The 24,128-nt window shown below is 48.8% G+C and overlaps 1 protein-coding gene across 6 annotated transcripts; it reads left to right on the top strand.

The window, feature by feature from the left end:
* The first annotated feature begins 153 nt into the window (after window positions 1–153).
* Window positions 154–22,580, top strand: SLC66A1 (solute carrier family 66 member 1). Of its 6 annotated transcripts, none has more exons than XM_075018130.1 (9): window positions 154–300; window positions 1,742–1,809; window positions 5,303–5,531; window positions 12,193–12,322; window positions 14,137–14,224; window positions 17,917–18,068; window positions 18,369–18,461; window positions 19,136–19,321; window positions 19,682–22,580. In XM_075018130.1, the coding sequence occupies exons 3-9, from the start codon at window positions 5,362–5,364 to the stop codon at window positions 19,778–19,780; spliced, it is 918 nt and encodes a 305-aa protein (XP_074874231.1). In that variant the 5' UTR covers window positions 154–300; window positions 1,742–1,809; window positions 5,303–5,361; the 3' UTR covers window positions 19,781–22,580. The 6 variants fall into 6 exon arrangements, with proteins under 6 accessions (XP_074874231.1, XP_074874232.1, XP_074874230.1 ...); XM_075018131.1 differs by lacking the exon at window positions 1,742–1,809 and adding an exon at window positions 1,510–1,691; XM_075018129.1 differs by lacking the exon at window positions 1,742–1,809 and adding an exon at window positions 1,481–1,691.
* The last annotated feature ends 1,548 nt before the right edge of the window (window positions 22,581–24,128 follow it).

Raw genomic sequence — 24,128 nt, 5'->3', positions numbered from 1 at the left:
CCGCTAGGCCCCGCGCGAGGGAACGAGAGGAAAGGACTCCCTGCGCCGGCGGGCGTTAGGGACCGTCTGCAAATTCCCACCCCCCGGGACACGTGTGCGCTGGCGGTGCTGCCGGCGGGGGCAGGGAGGGGCGGGCAGGCTGCGATCCAGCCCGCCGGTGGGGAGGGCTTAGGGAAGGCGGCGGGTCAGGTGATCGAGCATTACAAAGAGCCCGGGCCGGCCGGGAGAACAGCCGCGGTCTGGGGTGGCGTTTCCTGTCCCGGCTGCAGCGCTGCAGGAGAAGCTGCCTGGAGCCGAAGGGTGAGAGCGAACTGGGACGAGCCAGGCGCCGGGCGGGGGCGGCACTGGCTCAGGTGGGCTGGGGACTCGGTGTGCACGGGTCGGGGCTGGAGGAGGGAGGCTGGGCAGGGGTATTTAAGGAGGCCTGGGGGTCGGCGGCGCATCTCCGGCCGGGTGGTGGTGGTGGGGGACCGGCGGCACAAAGGGGAGGGGGCGCAGCCGCTAAATCGGCTACAACAAAGGAATTGTCACCCCCCGCCGTAGCCTGGCCCCCTCGCTCCCGGGGAGCTGTAGCTTGTACGTCTCTGCCCGGCCCCGATCCCCAGGAGCCCCATGGGTGTGGTCTGGGGCCAGCAGCGCACGTTCGGGCAATCACACCTCCTGCGCTGCAAGTAGGGAAACTGAGGCCCGGGGGTGGGGGAGGGGAGTTGAGAAAACTCATAAGTCAGGAGAGACTCACAAAGTGCAGACCCTGCTGCTCCCTGTTTTAACCCCTGCACATCCATGTTGTATCTGATCTCGGGTGAGTTTAGCATGAGCATTGGGGGATGTTTTCACCTGTCCTAGCTACTGTGCTGAGCAGTCAGCGCTGGACTCTAAAACTGATCCCGAAGCGGTTAATTCCAGAGAAGGCCCTGAAAAATTAAGGCATTAAAAGTGTGTCTATGGATTTAGCAGCAGTCTCCTTCCCACCATGCTGGGAAACAGCCTCCTGGGGAGAGAAGAGAGGCTCTAACAGCGCTGGCTACCCAAAAGCTGCCATGTTTCTCATAGATCCATAAACTGACTCTGGAGACTGGGAAATGGTCTGAACTATAGCAGGGGTCAGCAGCTCCTGCCCTGGGTGCCATGAGTGGGCCCCTCCTCCCCTGTGCAGCTGGGAGCTTGCTCAAAGCCAGGCCACCTGTGGATTAACAAACAACTAGCTAATGCTACCAACCACCACATGAACAGTAAAGCTCTGCTTCTAGTTTTTAATGAAGCTGTTGTAAGTAGGACTAGTCCTGACTTGAAAAAGTTTCTCCACCACTTGGACTGTACATGGAAGTCAAAAGGTCACACTTCAGCACTCCACCTCAGAAAGGCTGCTGACCCCTGATACAGTGTGATCCTTTGCCCCCCAAATCACAGGGTGGGTGATGAGCCCTCTTGCCCGTTATGCAAAACTCTGACATGGAATGCCCATTTTGCCTTTCTGCAGACTCTTACACTGGCATTTCTGCCTTGCAGCCTACCTAGTCCTCTTGAAAGCACTTGGTACAGTTGCAGGTGGAAGAAAACAACAGAGAGAACAGGCTACAAGACTTCCTCCACCATGGCATGGGCAGAATGACATGAACCTCCTTTCCTGATTTAGTCATTAGTGTTTAATGCCACACCCTGTGCTTCCTCTACACCATTTGCATTTCCAGGTTAATCCTTCTTTTAACAAATCAATTGCTATGTTGTGTTTTGCTTTAAGGTTACTCTTTCCCCGCACTGTGGGGAGCTTGTTGGGTAGTTTGGAATCAGCAGAGACGTCATCATCAGGTATGCTTGTGTGGCAGGAGGGGAGATTTTAGGGGGAAAGCTCTGTGCCGGTGCAGAGGCTTCCTTGCCATCAAGATGAGGCCCAAGTCTGATCAGGCAGCACAGAGCTATGCTCAAAAAGATGTGATTACATTGTGTTACTGCAGGCAGCCTACTTCTGTGAGTACCAGCTGGTACCTCCCCTTTGCAGTTACTGTCTTTCTTCTTTGAGGACTCAATATCTGCTTGTTAGGTAGGGGTGGGATGTAAGAGATTTGGCTTTTGTAACTAAGCCCAAGAGACCCTGTCTTAGTTTTCCCATCTGTAAAAAGAGAATAGCAACCTCACAGGTATCTTTCAGGTTCACTCTGTTTTGTAAATTGCTTTTGAGCTTTTCTGACAGAAGCTGAATGAGTTATCAATTGTTATTATTGGCAGCGTTCCCTTTAAGATGAGCACTTTCGTGCCCCCCTCCGCCCCCCAGAGATTCAGGTGCTGCCCAGCTGATTAGCAGAGTGCTCAGTCTCCCACCAGTGTTCCCCTCTAAATTTTTTTTATCCATGAGTGGAATAAATTTTTATTATGCCTGTGTGGTGTGCACCACCAATAGACACCCATGCTCATGGCTGTGGGTGTTCTCCCTGAATTTTTCCTGGGTGGCCACCCAAGTGCTCAGCTTAGCACTGCCATGTTTCTGTTGGTGATGAATATCTGCAGTGCTTTGATGCACATAACAATTTATTCTACCCATGGATGAAAAAATTAGAGGGAACACTGATTATTAAGTGGGTCACTGTTGGCACATAATGATCAGACTTCAAACTCTCAGACAAAGAGTTAATGGGCACAAAACAGACACCAAAACACTCCTGCTCCACAAACCAGTTAGTCTACATGAGTGGGCCATTCTGTTAATGGCTTAAGAGTTTGCGTCTTATTGAATAGTAACAGAGAGGAAGCCATGATGGTCTATACACTATCAAAACAAAAAGCATCTTATTGAAGAAGAATTTTTCACTCTGCTTTGGAAAGAGAGACTGCTTAACTCTCATTCATATTCAAATTCGACACATTAACACATGGTTTGAACTGGGGTGCAGATTTTCTGGGACACTATAGGGGCTCTTTTGCATACTTGGCTTCATCTAATTCTTGACCCCCACCCCTCTGCTCTCTGATTTGCTCACCTTGATAATTTTTTTCTGATTTGTCAACCTCGATTACTATTTTTGGCTCTCTGTGCCTTAAATATTGAGTCTGTTCTGGTCTGGCTATGGTCTGAAGAAGTGGGTCTGTCCCACGAAAGCTCATCACCTAATAAATTATTTTGTTAGTCTTTAAAGTGCTACTTTACTGCTTTTTTGACAGTCTGCCTTTGTCTTGATTATCTTGAATAGTTTAGTGGCATCAGCAAACTTTGCCACCTCACTGCTCACCCACTTCTCCAGATCATTTATGAATAAATTGACAGGATTGGTCCTAGGACTGACTGTTGGGGGAATACCACTAGTTACCCCTCTCTATTTGGAAAATTTACCATTTATGCCTACCCTTTGTTTCTTGTCTTTTTAACCAATTCTCAGTCCATGAAAGGATCTTCCCTCTTATCCCATGATCCTTTCACAGAGATTGTGGCTGGAGAAGTCCTTGTCTCTGTCCTCTTTGTGCAATGTACTGCTACATCTCACCCAGCAGCCTCATTACTCCACTTCTCACCGCGGTGGTGTATGTAGGCCAGAGATTGTTTCCTGCTGACCTAGAGCCAGTGCAGCAGCATGAAACTTGCATTGTTTGGGAGGGTGGGGTGCAGTATTCCTCTAAGCTGAGTGCTTGGGTGGCTGCCCAGGGGAGATTCAGGTGCCACCCAGATGATTAGCAGAGCCCATAGTCAGCCTCATGTTTCTATTGATGGTTCACCTTTGTACATGCCTTGGTGCACTTCACAAAATTTAGTCCTTACGTGGATTGGAAAAGAAGAGGGAACATCAGTTGGATGCTTTTTCAAACCCCTGAGCAAGAGCAATTTTATCGACTTAGGCTGTAGCACAGACCCACCCTCAGAAGCCTATATGAGAGGGTGAAAACTTCCCGTTGCTTTGCGGTGCAGGAGGAATTTTGGTGTGATCTGACTGGTGCACAACAAGGATCCACTCTCCACAGAGTACGTGACGACCGTTTGGAGGCAGGTGCTGTGCTCTGGGGATGCTGTGACAGCCGTGAATTTGAACTCCAGTTGAGAACTGCGGGTGCTGCTGCTCTATGCTGTGCAGCACTCTTTCTAGCAAGGCATACACCTCCAGCAAGGCTAGAGGGACGGGACCTACTGATCAGGCAGCAATCTTGTTCCAGTCAGGGCTAAACCAGGGAAAATGAGTGGAGAATTTTAACCTTGCCACCACAGTGATAGACCTTCCATCTGGGGTCTCTCCCTCCTCGGGCACAGTGAAAGGGTGCTGGGCAGATTTGCCGCCTGGGGCAGGTGCTTTATAAGGGAGCAATGTGGTACAGGAGATAAGGGGAGGAAAATCCTTCTGATACTAATTCACATTCGCCATCATGCATTTGTGCCTGTTCCCAAAACAACATGACTGAAGGCTGCCCCTTGACTGACAAAGGTAGGTAGACCTTGCCGCAGTCCATGTCATTACTGATGTCATGCCAGTGCCTGCATCGTTAGCTGAGAAAATAGTTTTTCAGCAGAGACTCTATCATTGCAGGGCCAGTGAGTGCCCAAACAGTGGGCTCAGTTATCTACTTGCTCCCCGGTCTAACTGCTGGCTTCAGTGGGGCTGTCCCTTTCGGAGCCCCCGATGGCAAGAAGTTTAGAGCTGATATTTCAATAAAGAGAAGGACACTGAGGCATTCTGACTCGGGGCAGTTGGATAATGAGATTCCAGCATGCGTTTCTACCCAGCCAGTAAACCAGCCCAGTGCTGGCAAGTTAGCAGGTTTCTCTGGATCAGTTGGAAGGGGTGGCGGGGGGGAAAAACAGCCCTTTTACTTTGTTTTCTCAGCACTGACCCTTTCTTTGGAAGGAAAATAAATAAACATTCAGTAGCTGGAGAGAGGCACTTGTTGCATCTTACTGAATCATTACTGATGAGCCTCTGGCCCCGGTCACCTGTGTCCTACTTTCTAGTCACCTGAGCTGCCCCAAAATCAGTTTTCAAGACTGACTCTTGAGTGTTTGCTTAGGTGAGAGGCACAGGCTGAGCAAGAACGTGTGAGGTCTAATTCTTTGTGCTGCTCAAAGGACAGGCCATGTAGACCTTAAGTTTGTTTACAGTGAACTTAGTGCTGGCATGGCAGTTCTGGAGGCTGACCTGCTGATCTAGGACTCTGGGCTGTGACTGCCTCTCTGCTAGGCTACTGCCAGCCCATTGGATAGAAACTGTTTAACTGTGAGGTGAGCTAGCTTTAACCAACAAACTGGAGCCCAGATGAGCAATTGGGTCTGTTGTTTGTTGCTTGTTACTAACACAGGCTATTCCCTTTTCCCTATTTATTCCAACAGCTCCAGCATCCGGTTCGGGATAAATCTCTCCCCCTGCTGTCTCCTGCCTCGCTTGTGCTATGCACTCACAACTTTGGCGAGCTTCCCTAATAGGGAATTTTTCAGACTGCCCCAACGGCTCCCAGTGGGTGTGGGATGTGTTCAGTGAGTGTGCCCAGGATGAGCGAGACATGGCCAGTGTTCTGTTGGGTCTGATTTCCATCGTCTGCTTTGCAGCATCTTCCTTACCGTAAGTAGAACTCTTTTGCTCCCAGCCCAAGTGCAGGGCTTGGATGGAGGGGATTCTAGATCTGGCTAGCGATTTGTCCTCTGCTTGTGATGGCTTCCAAAACTTGCCCTACTCAGGGACTTGACTAGTCGTGGCTCTGTAGTGGAGAAGGAATAGTAGTTTACCTTACAGATTCAACCTTGTTTTCCATGCAAAACAAGGCATCAATCACTGGTGCTGCTGCTGCATGCTGTTATACAGCTGTTGCGTTCTATCAACAAGGCAGGAGCTTCTCAGCAATCCCTTTAAGTGCATAGTTTGCATAATGCTTCGGGCTCTTAGGATCAAAATTTGTTAAAAGACTGATTGGGAGACGCAAGGAAAATGCAGATGGCCAGAGACCTTCTTTCATTTTTAAATATACAGTGAGGTAGTTTCACAATCAAAAAGCCAGTTACTCATATGGAACTTCTGCTTAATTGTGGTACACAAATGAGCATGTGGCAGATGAGCCGTGTCTTTCATTTTCCCATTTGACTGTGACATGCGGGTCACACGCATGCCAGAACCTCTGAGGAAAGCAATCAGCAAAGGCTGACCTCAGTAGTTTATTGGGAGATGAGTTTTGTCCCCAGCCTACATGGGATGGTGTGGGTAGGCAGGACTGCCATATTATGGCTAAGCAGCAGTGACTGTACCTAAACCAGGAAGTGATTCATTCTTAAGTTGAACAGTGTGATCTCTCTGCATACCAGCAGTCCATTGATGAGCATGTCTGTGTGTCAGTCCTGCTGCCTTAAGTGCTCCTATAACATGCACAAGGGACAGTGGAGAGATCTGGAAGTGGGTCAAAGCTGTGAGCTTGCTGTGATGGAAGGCATGTGTCGCTCCCTTTAAATCCAGTCTGTTTCTGGCCATCAGCTCCCAGCTACATTGTCAGTGATAAACTATCTGTTCAGTCCAAGTGGACCAGGGTGACTGAGGAAGCTAATTAAATAGCTAGTGGCTAATTGGAAGCAGGCTCCATTCTCTGCCCTCATTAGGTAGGATCCCCAGGAAGGGGTTGGTGGCACTATCTCTTGGTTGTGTGTGTAGTGCCTTGTTTTTAGGCAAAAGAGTCTTCTGCCCACTTGATGAACCAGCTCTTCTCACTGCTTTCCTGTCTGGGTTTGTTTTTTTTTTTCTTTTTTTGCCTCTTCTAACCTGTCTCTGAGGAGTCTAGGGCAGGTGCTAGGTAGGACAGAGTTAGCATGCACTTACAGTAAACCCTCAATTTAACAGACTGGGAGGGGCGGGTTATCCACCATTCCTGAAAGTCTGTTTAAATGTGAGTTTTTACTGCCCACCCACCCCTGCCAGGCTCCTGCTCCACCCCCGTGTGGAGGGGAAAAAAATCCCTGCCACTCACTGGAGCTGCTGCTGCTGGAGATGCTGCTGGACTCTGCTGCTCATGGCTGGAGGGGCCACTGCACAGCCTGGGGAGCCACCAGCAGAGCGGCCATGCACTTGTCCCACCAGGGGCGGGGCGAGTGCCCATCTGCCCGTGTACGTGCCCCAGCCCGGTGGGAGAAGCACGTAGCAGCTCCCACAGAGGAGGTGGCAGCTCCTCCAGACTGCAGCAGCAGTAAGTCTCACATTTTTTATTTATTTTTTGTTGGGGGTGACTTTTATGGAGCCCAGCAGACTTTGGGAACAATGGATGTCCCCGCCCACCACCCCTTCCTGAAGCCCACTAAATTGGGGTCTGTAAAACGGAGAGTTTACTATGTTTGTCCTGATCTTCAAAATGCTGCTGTCCATCTGTGCTAGGCACCTGGGGAACGAGTCTGTCACAACATAAGAATGGCCATACTGGGTCAGACCAAAGGTCCATCCAGCCCAGCATCCCATCTGCCGACAGTGGCCAATGCCAGGTGCCCCAGAGAAGGAGAACAGAAGACAATGATCAAGTGATTTATCTCCTGCCCGTGTTCTGAAGGCTAGGGCACCGTACTTTATCCCTGGCTAATAGCCATTTATGGACCTAACCTGCAAAAATTTATCAAGCTCTTTTTTAAACCCTAATAGAGTCCTGGCCTTCACAGCCTCCTCCAGCAAGGAGTTCCACAGGTTGACTGTGCGCTGTGTGAAGAAAAATTTCCTTTTATTAGTTTTGAACCTACTACCCATCAATTTCATTTGGTGTCCCCTAGTTCTTGTATTATGGGAAAAGGTAAATAATTTTTCTATATTCACTTTCTCCACACCATTCATGATTTTATATACCTCTATCATATCGTCCCTCAATAGCCTCTTTTCCAGACTGAGAAGTCCCAGTCTCTCTAGCCTCTCCCCATATGGGACCCGTTCCAAACCCCTAATCATCTTAGTCGCCCTTTTCTGAACCTTTTCTAATGCCAATATATCTTTTTTGAGGTGAGGAGACCACATCTGCACGCAGTACTCGAGATGTGGGCGTACCATAGTTTTATATAGGGGAAGTATGATATCTTTTGTCTTATTATCTGTCCCTTTTTTAATAATTCCTAACATCCTATTTGCTTTACTAACTGCCGCTGCACACTGCGTGGATGTCTTCAGAGAACTATCCACTATAACTCCAAGATCCCTTTCCTGATTTGTCATAGCTAAATTTGACCCCATCATGTTGTACGTGTAATTTGGGTTATTTTTTCCAATGTGCATTACCTTACACTTGCCCACATAAATTTCATTTGCCATTTTGCTGCCCAATCACTCAGTTTGCTGAGATCTTTTTGTAGTTCTTCACAATCCCTTTTGGTTTTGACTGTCCTGAACAACTTGGTGTCATCTGCAAACTTTGCCACCTCACTGCTTACCTCATTTTCTAGATCATTGATGAACAAGTTGAACAGGATTGGTCCCAGGACTGACCCCTGGGGAACACCACTAGTTACCCCCCTCCATTGTGAAAACTTACCATTTATTCCAACAAACCTTAAATATCTATCAGATAAGTAGCCGAGTTAGTCTGTATCTTCAAAAACAATGAGAAGTCCTGTGGCACCTTTATAGACTAACAGGTGTTTTGGAGCATAAGCTTTTGTGGGCAAAGACCTGCTTTGTCAGATGCTCCAAAATATCTGTTAGTCTGTAAGGTGCTACAGGACTTCTTGTTTCTCTTAAATATCCAATGAACAAGGTGGTGCTGTTGCCAATTAACCCAGCAGGGATCCATTTCTTCTCACCTCCTCAGCTGTGGCTCCCCACTTCTCAAAAGCTGCGATGGGTAACTGCCATTGGCACCTTCGGGAGGAGCTGGCACAGTGGTACCTGATCACTCTTTCCCAGCATGTACACCTCTCCCCAGGTGTTGGTCCCCTCTCTGCAGAGAGGGTCATTTGTTCCTGGCTCTGGCAGCAGCTTTCTCTCTCTCTCAGGGGCTTTGAGGGGGCCAGCTCATATCTTGGAGTGATGCTTGTGTTCTTGGCTAACAATGGCCCTCCCAAATTCATTGTGAAGCTGTACGCTCTCAGCCCAATGCCTGGTCTTGGGCTGCTAAACCTAACCAAGAGAGTGGGTGCAACCCAGACAGCTAACCAACCTCTTATGCACAACAATAGCTGCCTCTGGAGGCGATAGCACGTGGGCTAATCTGCCCTCCACCAAATCTAAGTCTTTCCCTTGCTATTACCCAGTAGACCGAAGGGTGGAGAGTTAGAAATGTATCCAGGAAGTACCCAAGGCACCTCCTAGACGGAGCCAGGGGTGACTAGGGCATAACTCTCCCAGTAGCAGTGATGCCAGCCACAGACCAATTAGGGGCAGAGAGAAGCTAACTCATTGGACAGTGACATTGAAGAGATAGGAAGGCGTGCAAGGAATCAGATCTAGGCTTGGCTATGCCGATATCTGAGTCCCTGTTAAAGATCTGCTTTGGTCACATAGGCTGTGTCTTGACTGTCCCCCAGTTTCGAAGGGGGCATGTTAATTAGGGTGTCGGGAGATTGCTAATGAAGTGCTGCAGTGCATATGCAGCGCTTCATTAAGCTAAATCTCCCCCGTGGCAACTTCAAAGTGCCGGCTTGGGTGTAGCCGCTGGCCCACTGAGTGGCCGCTTGAGGAGCTAGGAGAGGAGTCTCCTGTTAGAGGTGAGCAATCCAGCTGCAGGGTAAACAGAACTGCACCAGAACCCATGCAGTGGTGCTGGTTGGAGAAAATGAGCAGGGCTGTGTAGCACCCGGGGCTGCCCAGGGGAGGGAAAAGTCCTTGCAGCAAGTGTGTTTCTCTCTGGGTAGATTTCAGAGGGAAGGAGCACAGGCTGTTTTCTACAGGAGGCCTGAAAACCTGCCTCTCGTGTCCTGGGATTTCTTTACCTCCCAGCCATGGGCGATAGGGTGAAGTCCCCCTTTGGGGATGCTAGTCCCTGTCTCTTCCCCATCCACTCACCCCCTGATGGCTGGAACCCCCAGCGCCCTGCCTCCCACCCCAGTGTGGGCAGAGCCACAAGCATCCCTCCACCAGCAGAAGCCCCAAGCACCTCTCCAAGCCAGAGGAAACCTAGGCTGGCCAAAGTCTGGCACACACCCCTCCTCCCACTTGCCCAGAGGAGCTCCAGGCCAGCTGTGTCTCCTCCCCAGACCCAAGCTGCCCCAGGGAAAAGGGTCCCTTCAGAGGTGCTTTTGCTATGCCCCATGCAGGTGTGGGGTGGCTGGGACAGGTATTTGCCACAGCTTCCCAAGGAATTGTCCTTGAATCCAGGGAGATTTCTGATGCACCCAGGAAGCTGAATAGTACATCGTGCCTCCGCAGCTGCCCCAGCACCTGCACGGGCCATAATAAAGGCAAAACTTTACCCTAAACCCTGCAGTGGGGGTCCGGTGGCCATGGAAAAGCCTCCCCTGCCCTATTCTATCCAGCGCCCTTGCGTCGGGGGCCTGTCCTGGAGGAGTTCCAGTTTCTGTTGCCAAATGAACTCTTGAACCTTTGGTAACTGGGCCAAGTCAGCAGATTGTGGGCTGATAAATTACCCAGAGTGAGCAGAAACCATGCTCTTGTCTGATGTGCATTGCTGGGCTGCTCCTCCTTGGAAATTCCTGTGTGGTGTGGGGCTGTTTCACAGAAACTAGTGCATCCATAGGGCCAGCCCAGCAGCCAGGTCACAGCGGGTGGCTTGAACTACAGATCATCTGTCTGATGCTGGAAGGAGGGGACTGGGATCCTCACCTGACAGTCTTATGCTCTGTGGTGAAGCTCCTGATAGTAACAGTCAAAGTGGGCAGGGTTCTTGCTGGTTCTTCATCCCTCAGTCAACTCGCAGCCTGCTTTCACAGAAGGCTGCCTCTGAAGAGAACCCTGTATTTACCCCGACTGCAAAGCATGGTGCACCTGCTCTCCATTGTGCGCTGATGCAGAGCGGGATGCCTGTGGAGGCATAGCCAGCGTCCCTTCTCAGCGTGCTGGTTTGGAAATACGATCACACTCGGAACAGGATTGTTGTTCTTGGCTTGTAAACTGAAGTGCAGAGACTTGTTCAAGGTGGTTCATTGGTGACAGAAGCAAGACGCGAAGCGGAGTCCTAGCTCCCCGGTTGTTGTTTGAACCACTCAACCTTCCATTTTCTTCCTGAAATGAGGCGGATAATACTATGCGCAGGCATCTCACGCCACACTGCCAATCCTCCTCCCACACCCTGCGTAATCCTGAGCTCTGAGAGCCATGCTCACCCACAGAAGAGGGAAGTGGGAGGCAGCAGTCAGTGGCCATGAGGCCTGGTGGTTCTGCACTGGGTTTCCCAGAGTATTAAGGTGATAGTATTTCCACTTGGAGAGTGGAGGGGGCAAAGTTGTGGAGTAAGTCCATAGAACTAAGAGTCTCTCTCTACCTGCCTTATCTTCTCATTGATAGTTGTGTCCCTGAAGCCAGAACAGCACTTGCTGATGTGCCTTCGATCGATCAGCACATCCAGGGTTCCACAACCTTGACGAGGTCTAGATTAGGGCACAAAAGGAAAAAAACAAGTAATATACCAGGTCGAACCTCTCTAGTCTGGCAACATCCGTAATCTGGCATGATTTTAGTTAGCTGGATGACCACTTAACCATGGGTGTGGCCAAGTTTCCTGTGGTCCATAAAGTTTGTTTATGGCCAGCAGCCCTGACTCTGTGTTCTGAGCTGTTATTTAGCCCTAAATGTCTTCTACAAGCCAAGGAGGCAATGCAAGTGTTAGTGATGCTGCTAGACAATACTGACCTCCTGAAGTCTGGCAAATTCTCTTGTCCAGCACCAGTCAGGTCCTGAGGGTGCCAGGTTAGAGAGCTTCAAGCTAACCTGTAGTACCTCCCATGATGCAGGATTCCAATTAGGACTGCACATTCTTGCTGCATTGGGACTCGCTGTGGCAGCGAGGGAAGGAGCCTGCTGAGAGCTCTTCTTGCAGCTCTTCGTCCTGGTAAAATGACAGATATGGACAAGCCCGAAGGCACTGACCCAGCAGGAAACTTGCATAGCTTTAGGGTACACTACTGGCCACAGTAGTTGTGCTGTAAGTTTCACTGAGCCTGCTGCCGGTTTGGGCTCCTCTGCTGAAGTTAAAAACTGATGTAGGATCCAGTCCAGGGGGGTCCCATGTTCAGCTTGCTCCTAGCCTCTGCTCCATGGGGTACTAGGGTACTGAGCTGTCTGTCTCTCTCTCTCTCTCTCTCTCTCTCTCTTTCCACAGCCAGTATTTCCAGGCCTATAAAACAGGTAATATGGACCAGGCTCTCTCCATATACTTCCTACTGGGATGGCTCGGAGGCGACTCCTTAAATCTAATAGGCTCTTTCCTGGCTGACCAGTTGCCACTACAGGTAATGATGTGGGTGTGTCTGTGATTGAGACTGGCTGGCAGGGCTTGTGGTGTCTTGATTCTCTGTGTGCGTGCAGGGGAGGAGGGAACCCAGCTTAAGGGTACAACAGTGACTCCCGAGGGTGTGTGCATGGGGGGAGTGAGTGGATTTAGGGCCCTAGTTAAAAGAATGACCCTTTTTTTTTTTTTTTTTTTTTTTTTGCTTGCTGTTACAATAACTGGGGTGGGGGGATTTTGCTTTGGAGCCCTCTCACTGTTCAGTCAGTAAAGATCACTTTGACACAGGAGAGTTGACCCAGGACAGAGCCTGGTGTGTAGTCTGGGTCTAACCTCTGCTGGTTTCTTGTTCTATCCACTATTGTACATGGCTGAGATGAGCTGACTGACTTTCAGATCCATTCTTGAGCCTGTAGGTAAGAAATTTCTCTTGCCATGAGGACTCTGAAGGATGTGCTGACCCAGAGAAAGCCCCTGAGTTGCTGGAGGTTCAGGACTGGCCTGAGGGAAGGAGGTTTTACTCTGTCAGAGCAGAGGTGGAAGTGAGCTAGTACAGCAGGCTGGCAGCAAACAGTGGCCACACCTACCACCCATGGAGGGCAATGGTCGTGTTGCCATGGCAACACTTCAGCATCACTGTCTGTTTTGCTTTTCCCTATTGGAGGCCCTACGAGTTAGGTCTGGCAGTGCTGCCAGTCAGGGTTTGCAAAAGGGACAGCTGCCCAAAGCCTAGCTTTTTTTTTTTTCAAAGGCCTGGTACTCTTCAAAGGGGTCCCATTCTGCCTGAGCTCCCATTCCTTCTGGGGGCCCAGAGCTGCTCCCCACCTTGCCCCGCCACCCCAGGCTGTGTACAAGTAAGTCCTGGTATTCACTTTCACCCTGGGTAAGATCACAGGAAGGGCCAATGTCCTGCATAGTCTCTTATCCTCTTACTCTCTTCCCCTCACTCCGATTGATTTGGCAGGGAGTGAGGCGAGCTTGTGAATAGCCAGGATGGCCAAAGTGCAGCTCCAGAATTTTGTATTCTCCCCATTTTACAGATGGGGATAATAATTGTACTGACCTTTTATAAAGCGCTTTGAGATCCACTGCTAAGTGCTCTGTAAGAAGCAGAGATTATAACTACAACAGTGTAGCTTCTCTCATCTTGCATGCGGCTGTGGAAACTGCAATGCCTCGAGCTGGATCAAGGGAGAGCCTTTCAACCTGGGCCTTGCAGCCGCCATTAACTGCTCTGCTATTGTCAGACAGAGGCAGGCAGCAAGTTGCAGAAATTGTGGCGATGCCCAGAGCCTACACCCCCTCTTACAGTCAAACTCCCTCTCCAGCCTAAGGCTTTGGGAGGGAGTTTGATTGCAGGAGGGCATGAGGGGTGCAGGACGGCATGAGGGGTGCAGGACGCAAAATGGTCTGGGTGCTAGAGACAAGCTCTGGCTTGGGGCAGGGGGTACACATGGAGACACACACACACCCTGTTCAGGGTCTTCAGGGACACGTGTGCCTGCAGCCATGAGGGTAAGTGGCAGGAAGCTGCTCTAGCTCTGCTTTGTACAGGCAGGGGCCCTGGGGCCTTTTAAAATCACCCAGGGGGGCCCTGGGAGCTGGTGGATGTACTGGGGGAGCACACAGAAACAGCAGGTGGGGCTGGAGACCCAGGTGTGAGGCTTGGTGGAACTGAGTCCCAGGCCAGAAATATTTCTAGGTCCCAGGCCCCACGTAGCTTATTCCTTCTGGCCAGAAGGAAGCTGGGGTCCACCTGTGGACAAGCTGGGGGTGGCAGTTCTGCTGTATCACTGATGAGTCTGTTTCCTCCTGCAGGTTTACACAGCCATTTACTACGTGCTGGCAGACCTGGTCATGTTATCCATGTACATCTACTACAAAGTGAGGAACCGGAACAGAGGCTGTGAGTTGATGGTTACAAACACAACCCGGCAATGCTGAAATTTTGTAAATGTATCTTGGGAAATTGCTTCTCCCTGAAGTGCCCCCAGTGAGAGGGGCGTGGGCAGCGGCCTGCTGGGCTTAAACATCTTTCCTCCTCAGCCTGGAGAGCACAGCAGGGGTGTGGTCATCAGGACACCTCAGGGTAGCAATATGAAGGATTTACACTGACAGCCAGAGACATCTCATCTATAGGACGAGGTGTGGTGGCTGCTCCAGGCCCCGTGTTCTTGGGGGGGCCCCACAGCAGCCTCCCCACACCTCCTACGGATGGGAGAGGGGATTACCTGGGGCAGAATATGGCAGCAGCAAGAGCTCCCCAACCTCTACTCCACATCCCCCCCGTGGCAGCAGGAGGCAGGGCTCAGCATGCTGCAAGGGCTCAGTGTGGCGGAGCAGAGCAGGTTGCTGCTTGTGCCATCTGTGTGGTGTTTGAGCACAAGTTTAACTGCTCCATAGGACGTATTTTAAACATAGACAGACGTATTTAGTCCCCCTTTTCCATTGATGTTCTAGCTTTGTCATTTAGTACGGCGTAGAATCATAGAACTGGAAGGAACCTCAAGAAGCCATCAAGTCCAGTCCCCTGCACTCATGGCAGGACCAGTCCCTGTCTGGTCCATCCCTGATGGATGTTGGTTTAACCTGCTCTTAAAAAATCTCCAGTGATGGAGATTCTGTGGCCTCTCCAGGCAATTTATGCCAGTGTTTAACCAGCCTGATGGTTAGGAAGTTTCTCCTAATGTCCAACATAAGCCTCCCTTGCTGCAATTCAAGCCTATCTTTTCTTACCCTGTTCTCAGAAGCTGAGAATAATTTTTTCCATCCTCCTCAGAACAAACCTTTTCAGTACTTGAAAGCTGTTAGTGCCCCCCTGTCTTCTGTTCTCCAGACTAAACACACCCAATTTTTTTTCAGTCTTCCCTCATAGGCCATGTGTGTTTAGATCTCCAATAATTTTTGTTACTCTTCAATTTGTCCACATCTTTCCTGAAATATGGCCCCCCAGAACTCGGCACAGTACTCCAACAGAGGCCTAATCAGTGCAGAGTAGAGCAGAAGAATTATTTCTTGTTTACAACATTCCAGTTAATACATCCCAGAATGGGGTTTGCTCGCTTTGCAGTGTCCTACCGTTGATTCTGATTTAGCTTGTGGTCCACTATGACCCCTAAGCCCCTTTCTGTAGTACTCCTCCTTAGTCATTTCCCATTTTGTGTATATAAAAATTTAATAAAGCCACAGAAGAACCACTAAGAGGAAACATTTTTTTTTTAAAAGAAGGGTAAGAGGTTAAAACATAAGTGGGTGATGTTGAGCTTAGCAGTTATTACAATAACAAGAGACAGAGCTCATACGCATAGGAAGAAATAAAACTTGCTTCCAAAGAGTTCAGAATCTGACGAGATAAAGTGTAGGAGGAAGGTAGTGTTATCTCCATTTTAAAGGTTACGTAAGGGAAACCAGAAAGAGGACATGACCTGCCCAAGGCATCAGAATTTGTGATGAGGTTAAGAATGGATATAGTAGGTGGTAGATGCTTTTCCTTACCAAATATACATTCCAGACCTGAAATTCCTGTTGTTGTTCCTTCTAAGAGTGTCGTTTCAAAGTTCAACAAGGTTTTTTGGGTTTCTCCTTGGAGATGAAGGGACACTGGGAAAATAAGCCATATGGCTGCACCAGGACTTTCATATTTAGGTTATTGAAAAGTTACAGAGACAAATTGCTAAAGAGGAGTATGAGAGAATATTGCAAGCGTGTCAGGAGAAAATTCAGTTAGGAAGGCAGCTCTTGTTGCAGAAGGGGCGGGTGTTGGTAGCTGTTGGAGGGACGTGGGGCAGTTTCTGACCCTCTTCTTGTCCACAATTCTGAAGGACATCTTACGTTGCACCACCACCCTCCTGGATCTAGTTCCCCTCTGGGGATGGTCCTGGGCAAGGCTGGCCCAGGTGTCTATACCAATGCTTCAATTTTCATGTGCACCTTGTGCACATCCTTATATCACTTCCTCTTGCACCCCCAATGCTCCTGTGGCTTTCCTCCAGCTCAGCAAACAATCTGTTTGGGAGGTGCTGATCAGACATCCAAACCACATGACCTGTCCCATGAAGTTGTTGGTGAATGATGATGACAACTAAATGTTGAAATACCCCATTCCATATTAAAAATAGCTAGCTGAATGTAACCAGATTGGGAAACTGGCTGCATGGTGTAGTCAATTTCACAAAGGCACAAAACAGTAATGTGTTTGGGCCTTCTGACTTGAAAAGGGAGAGAAGAAACATTTTAAAACACTGGGCTCTAAACCACAATGCTTGGAAGCTTTTGGTAGCCCCTGAAACTACTTGCAACTGACTTTCAATAACTGACCAGATAAAATCTTCTCTCAAACAACTTCTGGTCAACTTAATTTAGGCCATAGATTTAGCTTTACATAGAAGTATTATTACTGATAGAAGCTAGTACTCCAATCTCTTCATTTGTAAAAAGACAACTCCCATAGCAAATTCTTTGGGACGTGGACCATCTTTCTGTTCTGCTTCTACAAGGGGGTCTTGGCCCTTAGTGCTACCACCATGTAAAGTCATAGATTTCTTGGATTTTTTTTTAAAATCTTTGAAATATTGTGACCCCAACAGGACAGCACTGTGGTAAAGCTGGAGGGATGGGGGAAAAAAAATGCAGATTTATCTATTCCACAAGAGCTGTGTTGAAGCAGGGCCTAAGTAAACCAGAAAAAGGTTGGTGTGGGGTTTGGTTTTTTTTTTTTGTTTGGGTTTTTTTTTTTTAAAAAAAAAAAAAGCCTTGACAGTTTCCTTTTAAGAATATTAAGCTGATAACCCTTTCCTTTCTGAGCAGTTGAATTGGTCTTATCACCATCAGATAGCAAATGTGGTGTTGTGTGGGGTTTTTTTTCTTCTTTTTAATTTTAAAATCTCTCTCTGTGGTTACTTGGTCTTAACCACACAGTCCTAGGCTTGAAAGAAGAGTACCTAGAGTGGAGCAGGAGCTGTGACTTGTGCTTGGGAAGACCTATTCTTAGCACACAAATGTGGCTGTAATTGGAGGGAAGGCAGAAGCTACAGGTTGTTTGCCTAGGGTTTTAGACAGGACTGTAGTTAGCGTACGCAGCTGTTCTGATCCGTTCATTGCTTCTGTGACTGCACTTCTGTTCCTAGCACGCTGGCTCAACCCAAGCTAGTTTGAGGGGCTCTTTTCTCAACCTTCAGGCTCTAGTGCAAACATATCCTACAATGAAACCAAATGTAGATTTTTAGAATTCTTTATTCTACAGCTTCTTCTTTCCTTCACTTAGAAGGCCCTGTAATGGCAAAAGTCGGGACTTGGACCTAACATTACTTAAATGAAAGCAGGGGTTGCTCACCTGTGGGTGGTTTAAATGTCACCACATGCATTGCACAGCCCTTCCCCAGTGTCAGGATGTGAGGCAGGGGACTTAAGAAAGGCCTGTCCTGAAGAGAAATCTGACCCCCCACCCCAGCGGAACTGATGCCTCTCCCCGCTGTGGGAGGGCGCTGGCCCTGTGTTTTTTCTGGAAGTGATGGTACAGGTTGTTCTATGTAATGGCCTGGACACACTCGCTCCTTTTTTCTGGTATCACAAACTCCCCCTCCTGCCTTCTCTTTCCAGACTCTGTTCAAATCAATGCAGCTGTTGCCTTCATTTGTTTGGGAACGCTGTCGGCAACATCCTGCCTGGGCAGCTCTGACTCCACAATTGAACCAGTGACATTTAGAGGGAGGATGCTCCTGTCTGCTCCAGTGGCTCAGGGTGGCTATGAGGTGAGTCCTCCTCAATCTCTCTCGAGCAGGGGAGAGTCTGAGGGTTGGTGGGAAAGACGACTAATCTGTCTGAAATAGGAGCATCCCCCAGAAGGAGAGTGGCTGACCTTGTCATGCAAGTGTTTCAGCCTATAGCCAGCCAGGCAACTGAAAAGAACTATTGATCCGGTGGAAAGACAACAGGGTTGGGTCAGTCACATGACCTCCCCTCTGCCACCAGATGCCTAGAAATCCCAGGGTGCGGTTCTGCATGTGCCTTGTCCAAAGTAGCACAACCAGTTGTTCTGTCTTGCCCTACAGACTTTCACCAAAAAGGAAATCATTGGCTTCACCATTGGCTCCCTTTCTTCCTTGTTGTACCTGTGCTCCCGCGTACCCCAGATCTACACTAATGTAAGTGTCCCACTGGAGGTGGGGACAGGGTCCAACAGCTGGAGTTCCTACCAATGCCAGGGGCATGGTCAAAAGAGCTCTCTCAGCTGAGACTCCGGAACTGGGAGTAGGGGAGTGCCCTTTGTCCCTAAGAGGGGCTGATACAAAGCAGAAAAAGGGCTCCAGGCTACAAACCAGTCGTTTCCAGAACTTCCCTATTGTCTGCCTCTGACTTTTCACACAGGGTCCTGATTAACTTGAAGTACATGCAGCCACTGTTCTCTTCCCCGTAACCATCCCATTGTAGAGGTGGAGCTCTAATTTTGCTTCATATTTTACAGCTGGAGCTGAGGGGCTACAAGTATGAGCCCACTGGATGTAGGACTTCAGCCATGGTGGGATCTGTGAGGGGAGAGAGGTTCTCTGGGCTACAGTTCCGATTTTAATTTTCCCTGCTCTTCTTGGAGCACCTGCTAGGGCCATAGAGCATGGACAAGTGACCCTAAGCTTGCCAACATTGTTTGTTTGAAGGACAAGCTTTTTAGACAGTGGATACCAGCATTCAATAAATGTTATCAGCTTCTAGACCCTCCCCTGCTTTGCATGTCGCCCAGGAATCCATGCCTGGTGTATTAGTATTTCCACTACCTAGGTCTTCATTCTCCTGCACCTCCTAATGTGGCTGCTTCTTCCAGTTCAAGAGGAAGTCTACCAGTGGTGTCTCATACTTCCTTTTCGCTTTGGTGATGCTGGGGAACTTGCTGTATGGAATAAGCGTTCTTCTGAAGAACCCAGATCCAGGGCAGGCTGAAGGCAACTACGTTCTTCATCACCTTCCTTGGCTAATTGGCAGCCTAGGGGTCCTGTCTCTTGATATAATTGTATCCTTTTCTGACTGTGCTCCCACAGCACAAAGATGCTGTGGTGTTGCCCCCCTCCAAGTTATTTCTAATGCTCTGCAGTAATAGCCCTTAGAAAGCTGGTCTCTTCTGGGCCAGCTGGTTGAGGGGCAGGGGGAAAGGGCTGTTCAGCCTGAAGTTATTTTTATTCCACTGAGCCAACTTGTGCTTGGCAGCTTCCCCCCCACCCCGCGCTACAGTGAAGTCCTCTGATAATGATGGAGCAGTATTTACCTAGTACAGTTCCTAGCATGAAGGATCCCTGATCTTCTTTCACCTTAGACAGACTTTTCTCCTGTGTCAAGTCATCTGTAAAGGAAATAAGCCTTATCGCCACTTCAGATCTCATTCCAGTTCCTTGCATATCAGCAGAGAAGGCCTTACACCTCTGCAGAGGGAGAGGCCCCCTTCGACAAGCAACATGAAACCCTTGACAGCTGATGATGGAACTGTCCCAAAGCAAGAGGAATGGCGTGTGGGTGACAACTCTGGCTTCCAACAAAGATGCAGTGAATTGCCCACAGGGTTCTAGACCTGTCTTTTGGTGACACTTGTTTACAGAATGGGACAAGCCAGCGTCCAGCAAGCTGCTTCCTACTGAAAGTGCCTGGCCACCTGGCAGAGGACTGCCTTGGAAGAGCTGACCTGCTTGTGGTGATGACTCCAAAGGGAGTCAAGACTAAGACTTCTCTACAGGGATCATGGTCACTTTTTTAAAGCCAGCTTGGTTTGATTCCACTTTCTTTCCTTCCCCACTAGAAGGCTGACCTGAGCCAGCTCTACAGCAGACATTTATGAGCGAAAATGAAAAATAGATTTGGGTGGGGGGGGCGGTTTGAGGGAGATGAGGCTGTCTACCTTCCTCTTTTAAGCCCGAGCACAGATGCTGCAAACAGCTGCCATTTAACTGCACCTTTTAAGGATTTATTCACCATGGCTCCCTTTGCTTGTATGAATAATGTGGCAGCTGGAGGCAGGGAGTAAGGCCAATGCTGGGGATGGGGAGAAGCGTTTTAATACACAGCTGTGTATATATATTTCCTAAATGTTTGGGCAGCCAGTGTTCTTGAAAAGTAAAGCCTTACCCACTATCCCTCCCTTGGTTTTTATTCTCGACGGTCAGGACGACACCTGTACAATTACTACCCTGCCTCTATGGCCATTTGCATCTTTCCTCCCGAGTGATGCGTCATAAGATCTGGACTGACTTAGATCTAAGTTGGCCTCTTGCTGCTCCCCCACCAGACAGAATGCCATTGTCAGCAGAAAGCTGCTCTGGTCGTTCCCAGGGAGACAGACAGAGCTTCCGGGACAGCAGGCAGGCTCATCTGCTGTGCTTCCAGTTGGCCATTGTCTGGAGAAGGGAGCCAGGCTGTCAGAGCAGATTGCTCTTTTGATCTGCTTGGCACTCTGGCTGCAATCTGACAGTTTTATCAGAAGATCTCTTCAGCTGGATAGAAAGTTGGCTTGAGAGTCAGACCCAACAGGTAGTGGTCAATAGCTCAATATCTGGACGGTGGTTGGTTTCAAGTGGAGTACCCCAAGGCTCAGTTCTGGGTCCAATGTTGTTCAATATTAATGGCCTGGATGCGGGACTGGGTTGCACCCTCAGCAAGTTTGCAGATGACACCAAGCTTGGGGGAGTAGTAGATACGTGGAGGGTAGAGACAGGATCCAGAGTGACCTGGATAAATTGGAGGATGGGGCCACAAGAAAGCTGATGTGGTTCAACAAGAAGTACAGAGTCCTACACTTGGGATGGAAGAATCCAAAGCACTGTTATAAGCTGGGGACCGACTGGCTAAGCAGCAGTACAGAGGAAACGGACCTAGGCATTATTGTAGACGAAAGGCTGGGTATGAGTAAACTGTGTGCCTTCGTAACCAAGAAAGCCAATGGCATATTAGGGTGCATTAGGAGAAGCATTTTGAGCAGATCAAGAGAGGTGGTTGTTCCCCTCTATTTGGCACCGGTGAGGCCCCAGTTGAAGTATTGTGCCCAGTTTGGGTCCCCTAGTACAGAAAGGATGTGCTGGAGCAGATTCAGCAGAGGGTAATGAAAATGATTAAGGGGCTGGAGCTCATGACCTATGAGGAGAAGCTGAGGGATTTGGGCTTATTTAGTTTGCAGAAGAGAAGACTGAGCAGTGATTTAATAGCAGCCTTCAGCTTCCTGAAAGGGTTCTCGAAAGAGGATGGAGAAACTGTTCTTGGTGGTGACAAATGGCAGAACAAGGGCTAATGGGCTGAAGTTACAGAGGGAGAGGTGTAAGTTGGATATTAGGAAAAACTACTTCACCAGGAAAGTGGTGCAGCGCTGGAATATGTTGCCTAGGAAGATAGTGGAATTTCCACCCCTAGAGGTTTTTAAGTCCTGGCTCCTGCTTGGGGCAGGGGGCTGGATTTGATGACCTCTTAAGGTCCCTTCAAGCCCTCTGATTTTATTCCCGTCAACAAATTCCTCTAGTGTAGACATGCCCAAACAAACAATCTCAAGCGGAGAGATGCTGAAAGCAGCAAATACTTTTGAGCAGGATAGGCCTGGACCAGAGGTGGCTGACCTTTTTGCATCATGGGCCAATTTTACATGTTCAAGGAGCCCAACACAAAGTAGCCTCAAACCTGCCCTCCTCACTCCCACCCGAGGGATTAACCTGCCTCTAGCCACAAGCTCCACATGCAGCCACTGCTCTCCTGCTCACTTCCCCCACCTTCAGCAGGGCCTCCTCCCTGCCCTGCCACACTGAAGTAATGGAACTCAATTGAATTAGTTTAATGACTGGATCCCTGCTACTTCAAACCAGCCTAGCTCCTACCACTCCAAATGGGTGCAGCAAAGAGGTCGATCCTGCCATGTAGCTAGCCCTCTAAAGGCCCAGCGTGCTTTGGTGCCAAGCCAAGTACTGGAAGCTGCCTGGTCACAACTTAGGATCTAGATCAGTTGTAAAGCAACAGACAAGCGTGTTCACCAGGCTTACAGCAACTGCCACTTGCTCCTAGTAGTAAGTTAAACAGCTAGGAGTGTTATTCCTGATACCAGGTGGGCATGCATGCGTGTGGTATTTCTGGATCAGATGTGGGAAGAAAGCACCTACCTTAGTGCTTCCCTGGCAGAGAAGGTGGGAGGACTTCATCACTTTTGCAGGGAGAGGTTTTTGATTAGGTGGATGTCAAACAGCAGGTACGTTCCCTACAGCAGGAAATCAGCCTGTGCTTCTAGTCACAGTACTGCTCTAGCAAAAAGAGGAACACAAGGGGACTTCAGTATATCATCCTGGCCTATTCACTTAGAAATCTGGTCCTTAGTCCTGTGATTATCATTATAAAATGTACACAGGAACGTCTTCAGCATACCTGGCTCGTACTTGTACTACATGATTAAATCTTTGCTACTAACAGGAGGGAAGAAAGTTTGTGTTTTTTACTTTTTAAATTTAAATGAACTACTCCTAGGGGGCAGGATATGGAGCTTTTTGCCATCCTGCTTCATGGGGCATAGGTGCTCTGACTAATCAGCAGCAGCAGCTCAGCCATGAGAGGGCTGCATAGCCTCACACACCCTTCCCTCATCTAATCCCCAAGTAGCTCTTGGCTAGGGGTCAGCAACCAAAATAGCAAGAAGAGGCCTTTTGATAGAAACAGTAATTCAAGCACTGTGCTGCATGGGAGTGAGACAGTCCTCAACAAAAGGCACCTAACCTGCCTTTTTGTAACCCCTTTTAAGAATAGTGTGCGCACAGCTATTTGTAATGCAGCACATTTGCTGCAGAACAGTCTCAAACTTTCTACCTGTTCCATTTTCTCACACTTTACATGTGTTTTTGTACCACTCATGTCCTCTGAGTTTCACTCCCGAACCTTCTCTCTCTCTCTCAGGAGGATGGGGGAGTTATCCAACACTTCAAGATCACATACTGGTTGCTATTTAGATACAAGTTGTTCATTTTGGGGCTTTTAGATGTTTACTATTAATGGAAAATAATCAGGGCATTTGTTTTTTTTTAACCTTTGGAATTATAGAACTGGGAGCTACAAAGAAGTCCTTAAAGAGCTGCATGCAGCTCCAGAGCCACAGGTTGCAGACCCCTACTCTCAGCAATCAGAATACCACAAGTTCTCTGCCCCTTCCCCTCCTGTGAGGGAAAGCAGCTCACAGAGTAGTAGTTCTCTCTAACCTCCAGAAGGAAGCCTGTGCCTATGGGCTAATCGCTTCCTCATTGTTGAGTTTCTGCTATGGAAGAGGCCAGCAGGATAATCTTACTAGCATTGCACAACTGTTGAGCTGTAGCCAGGGCTCTGATGAAAAGAAATCATACTGTATCTTCCACCAGCCCACATTAAGGGAAATTCCCATGTAGAAATATTTTTCAGGAAACCACACTGAGGTTAATTGCAAAAGAAAAAAGCAGTCCAGTAGGACTTTAAAGACTTAACAAAATAAATTATTAGGTGATGAGCTTTCATGGGACAGATCCACTTCTTCAGATCAACTGGATTGCAATCGCGTGGCGGCTTCCACTGAACTGATTTTTCCAGGGGTTCTCCTACTACTTTCCTGAAAAGAGATGGCAAGATACTCTAAAACTCCACCTTACAGAACCAAATGGCAGCCACACCAACTCAAAGGTTGCCTTTGGGGTTGCAGACTTTGAAAGAGAATGTACATTACCTTTATACCTTAGCTGCAGTCCTTTCCTCTGACCTGAATTAGACACACCAAAGGCCCCTTGGGTAAGCACTCAGGCCTGGGGCTTTAATCACATGCAGATGTCTGACTTAAATAGGTCACA

Source organism: Carettochelys insculpta, chromosome 23, assembly GCF_033958435.1.
Source record: "Carettochelys insculpta isolate YL-2023 chromosome 23, ASM3395843v1, whole genome shotgun sequence".
NCBI lineage: Eukaryota > Metazoa > Chordata > Testudines > Carettochelyidae > Carettochelys > Carettochelys insculpta.
This window is presented reverse-complemented; position numbering and strand designations above follow the sequence as displayed.

What these genes read in the sequence shown, in the direction of transcription:
- SLC66A1 (XM_075018133.1), top strand. Translation starts at nt 5,362, where the DNA reads ATGCACTCACAACTTTGGCGAGCTTCCCTAATAGGGAATTTTTCAGAC. An exon ending in CTGACCAGTTGCCACTACAG is followed by an intron (nt 12,323 to 14,136) that starts GTAATGATGTGG and finishes TTCCTCCTGCAG; the next exon opens with GTTTACACAGCCATTTACTA. An exon ending in GAGGAACCGGAACAGAGGCT is followed by an intron (nt 14,225 to 17,916) that starts GTGAGTTGATGG and finishes TTCTCTTTCCAG; the next exon opens with ACTCTGTTCAAATCAATGCA.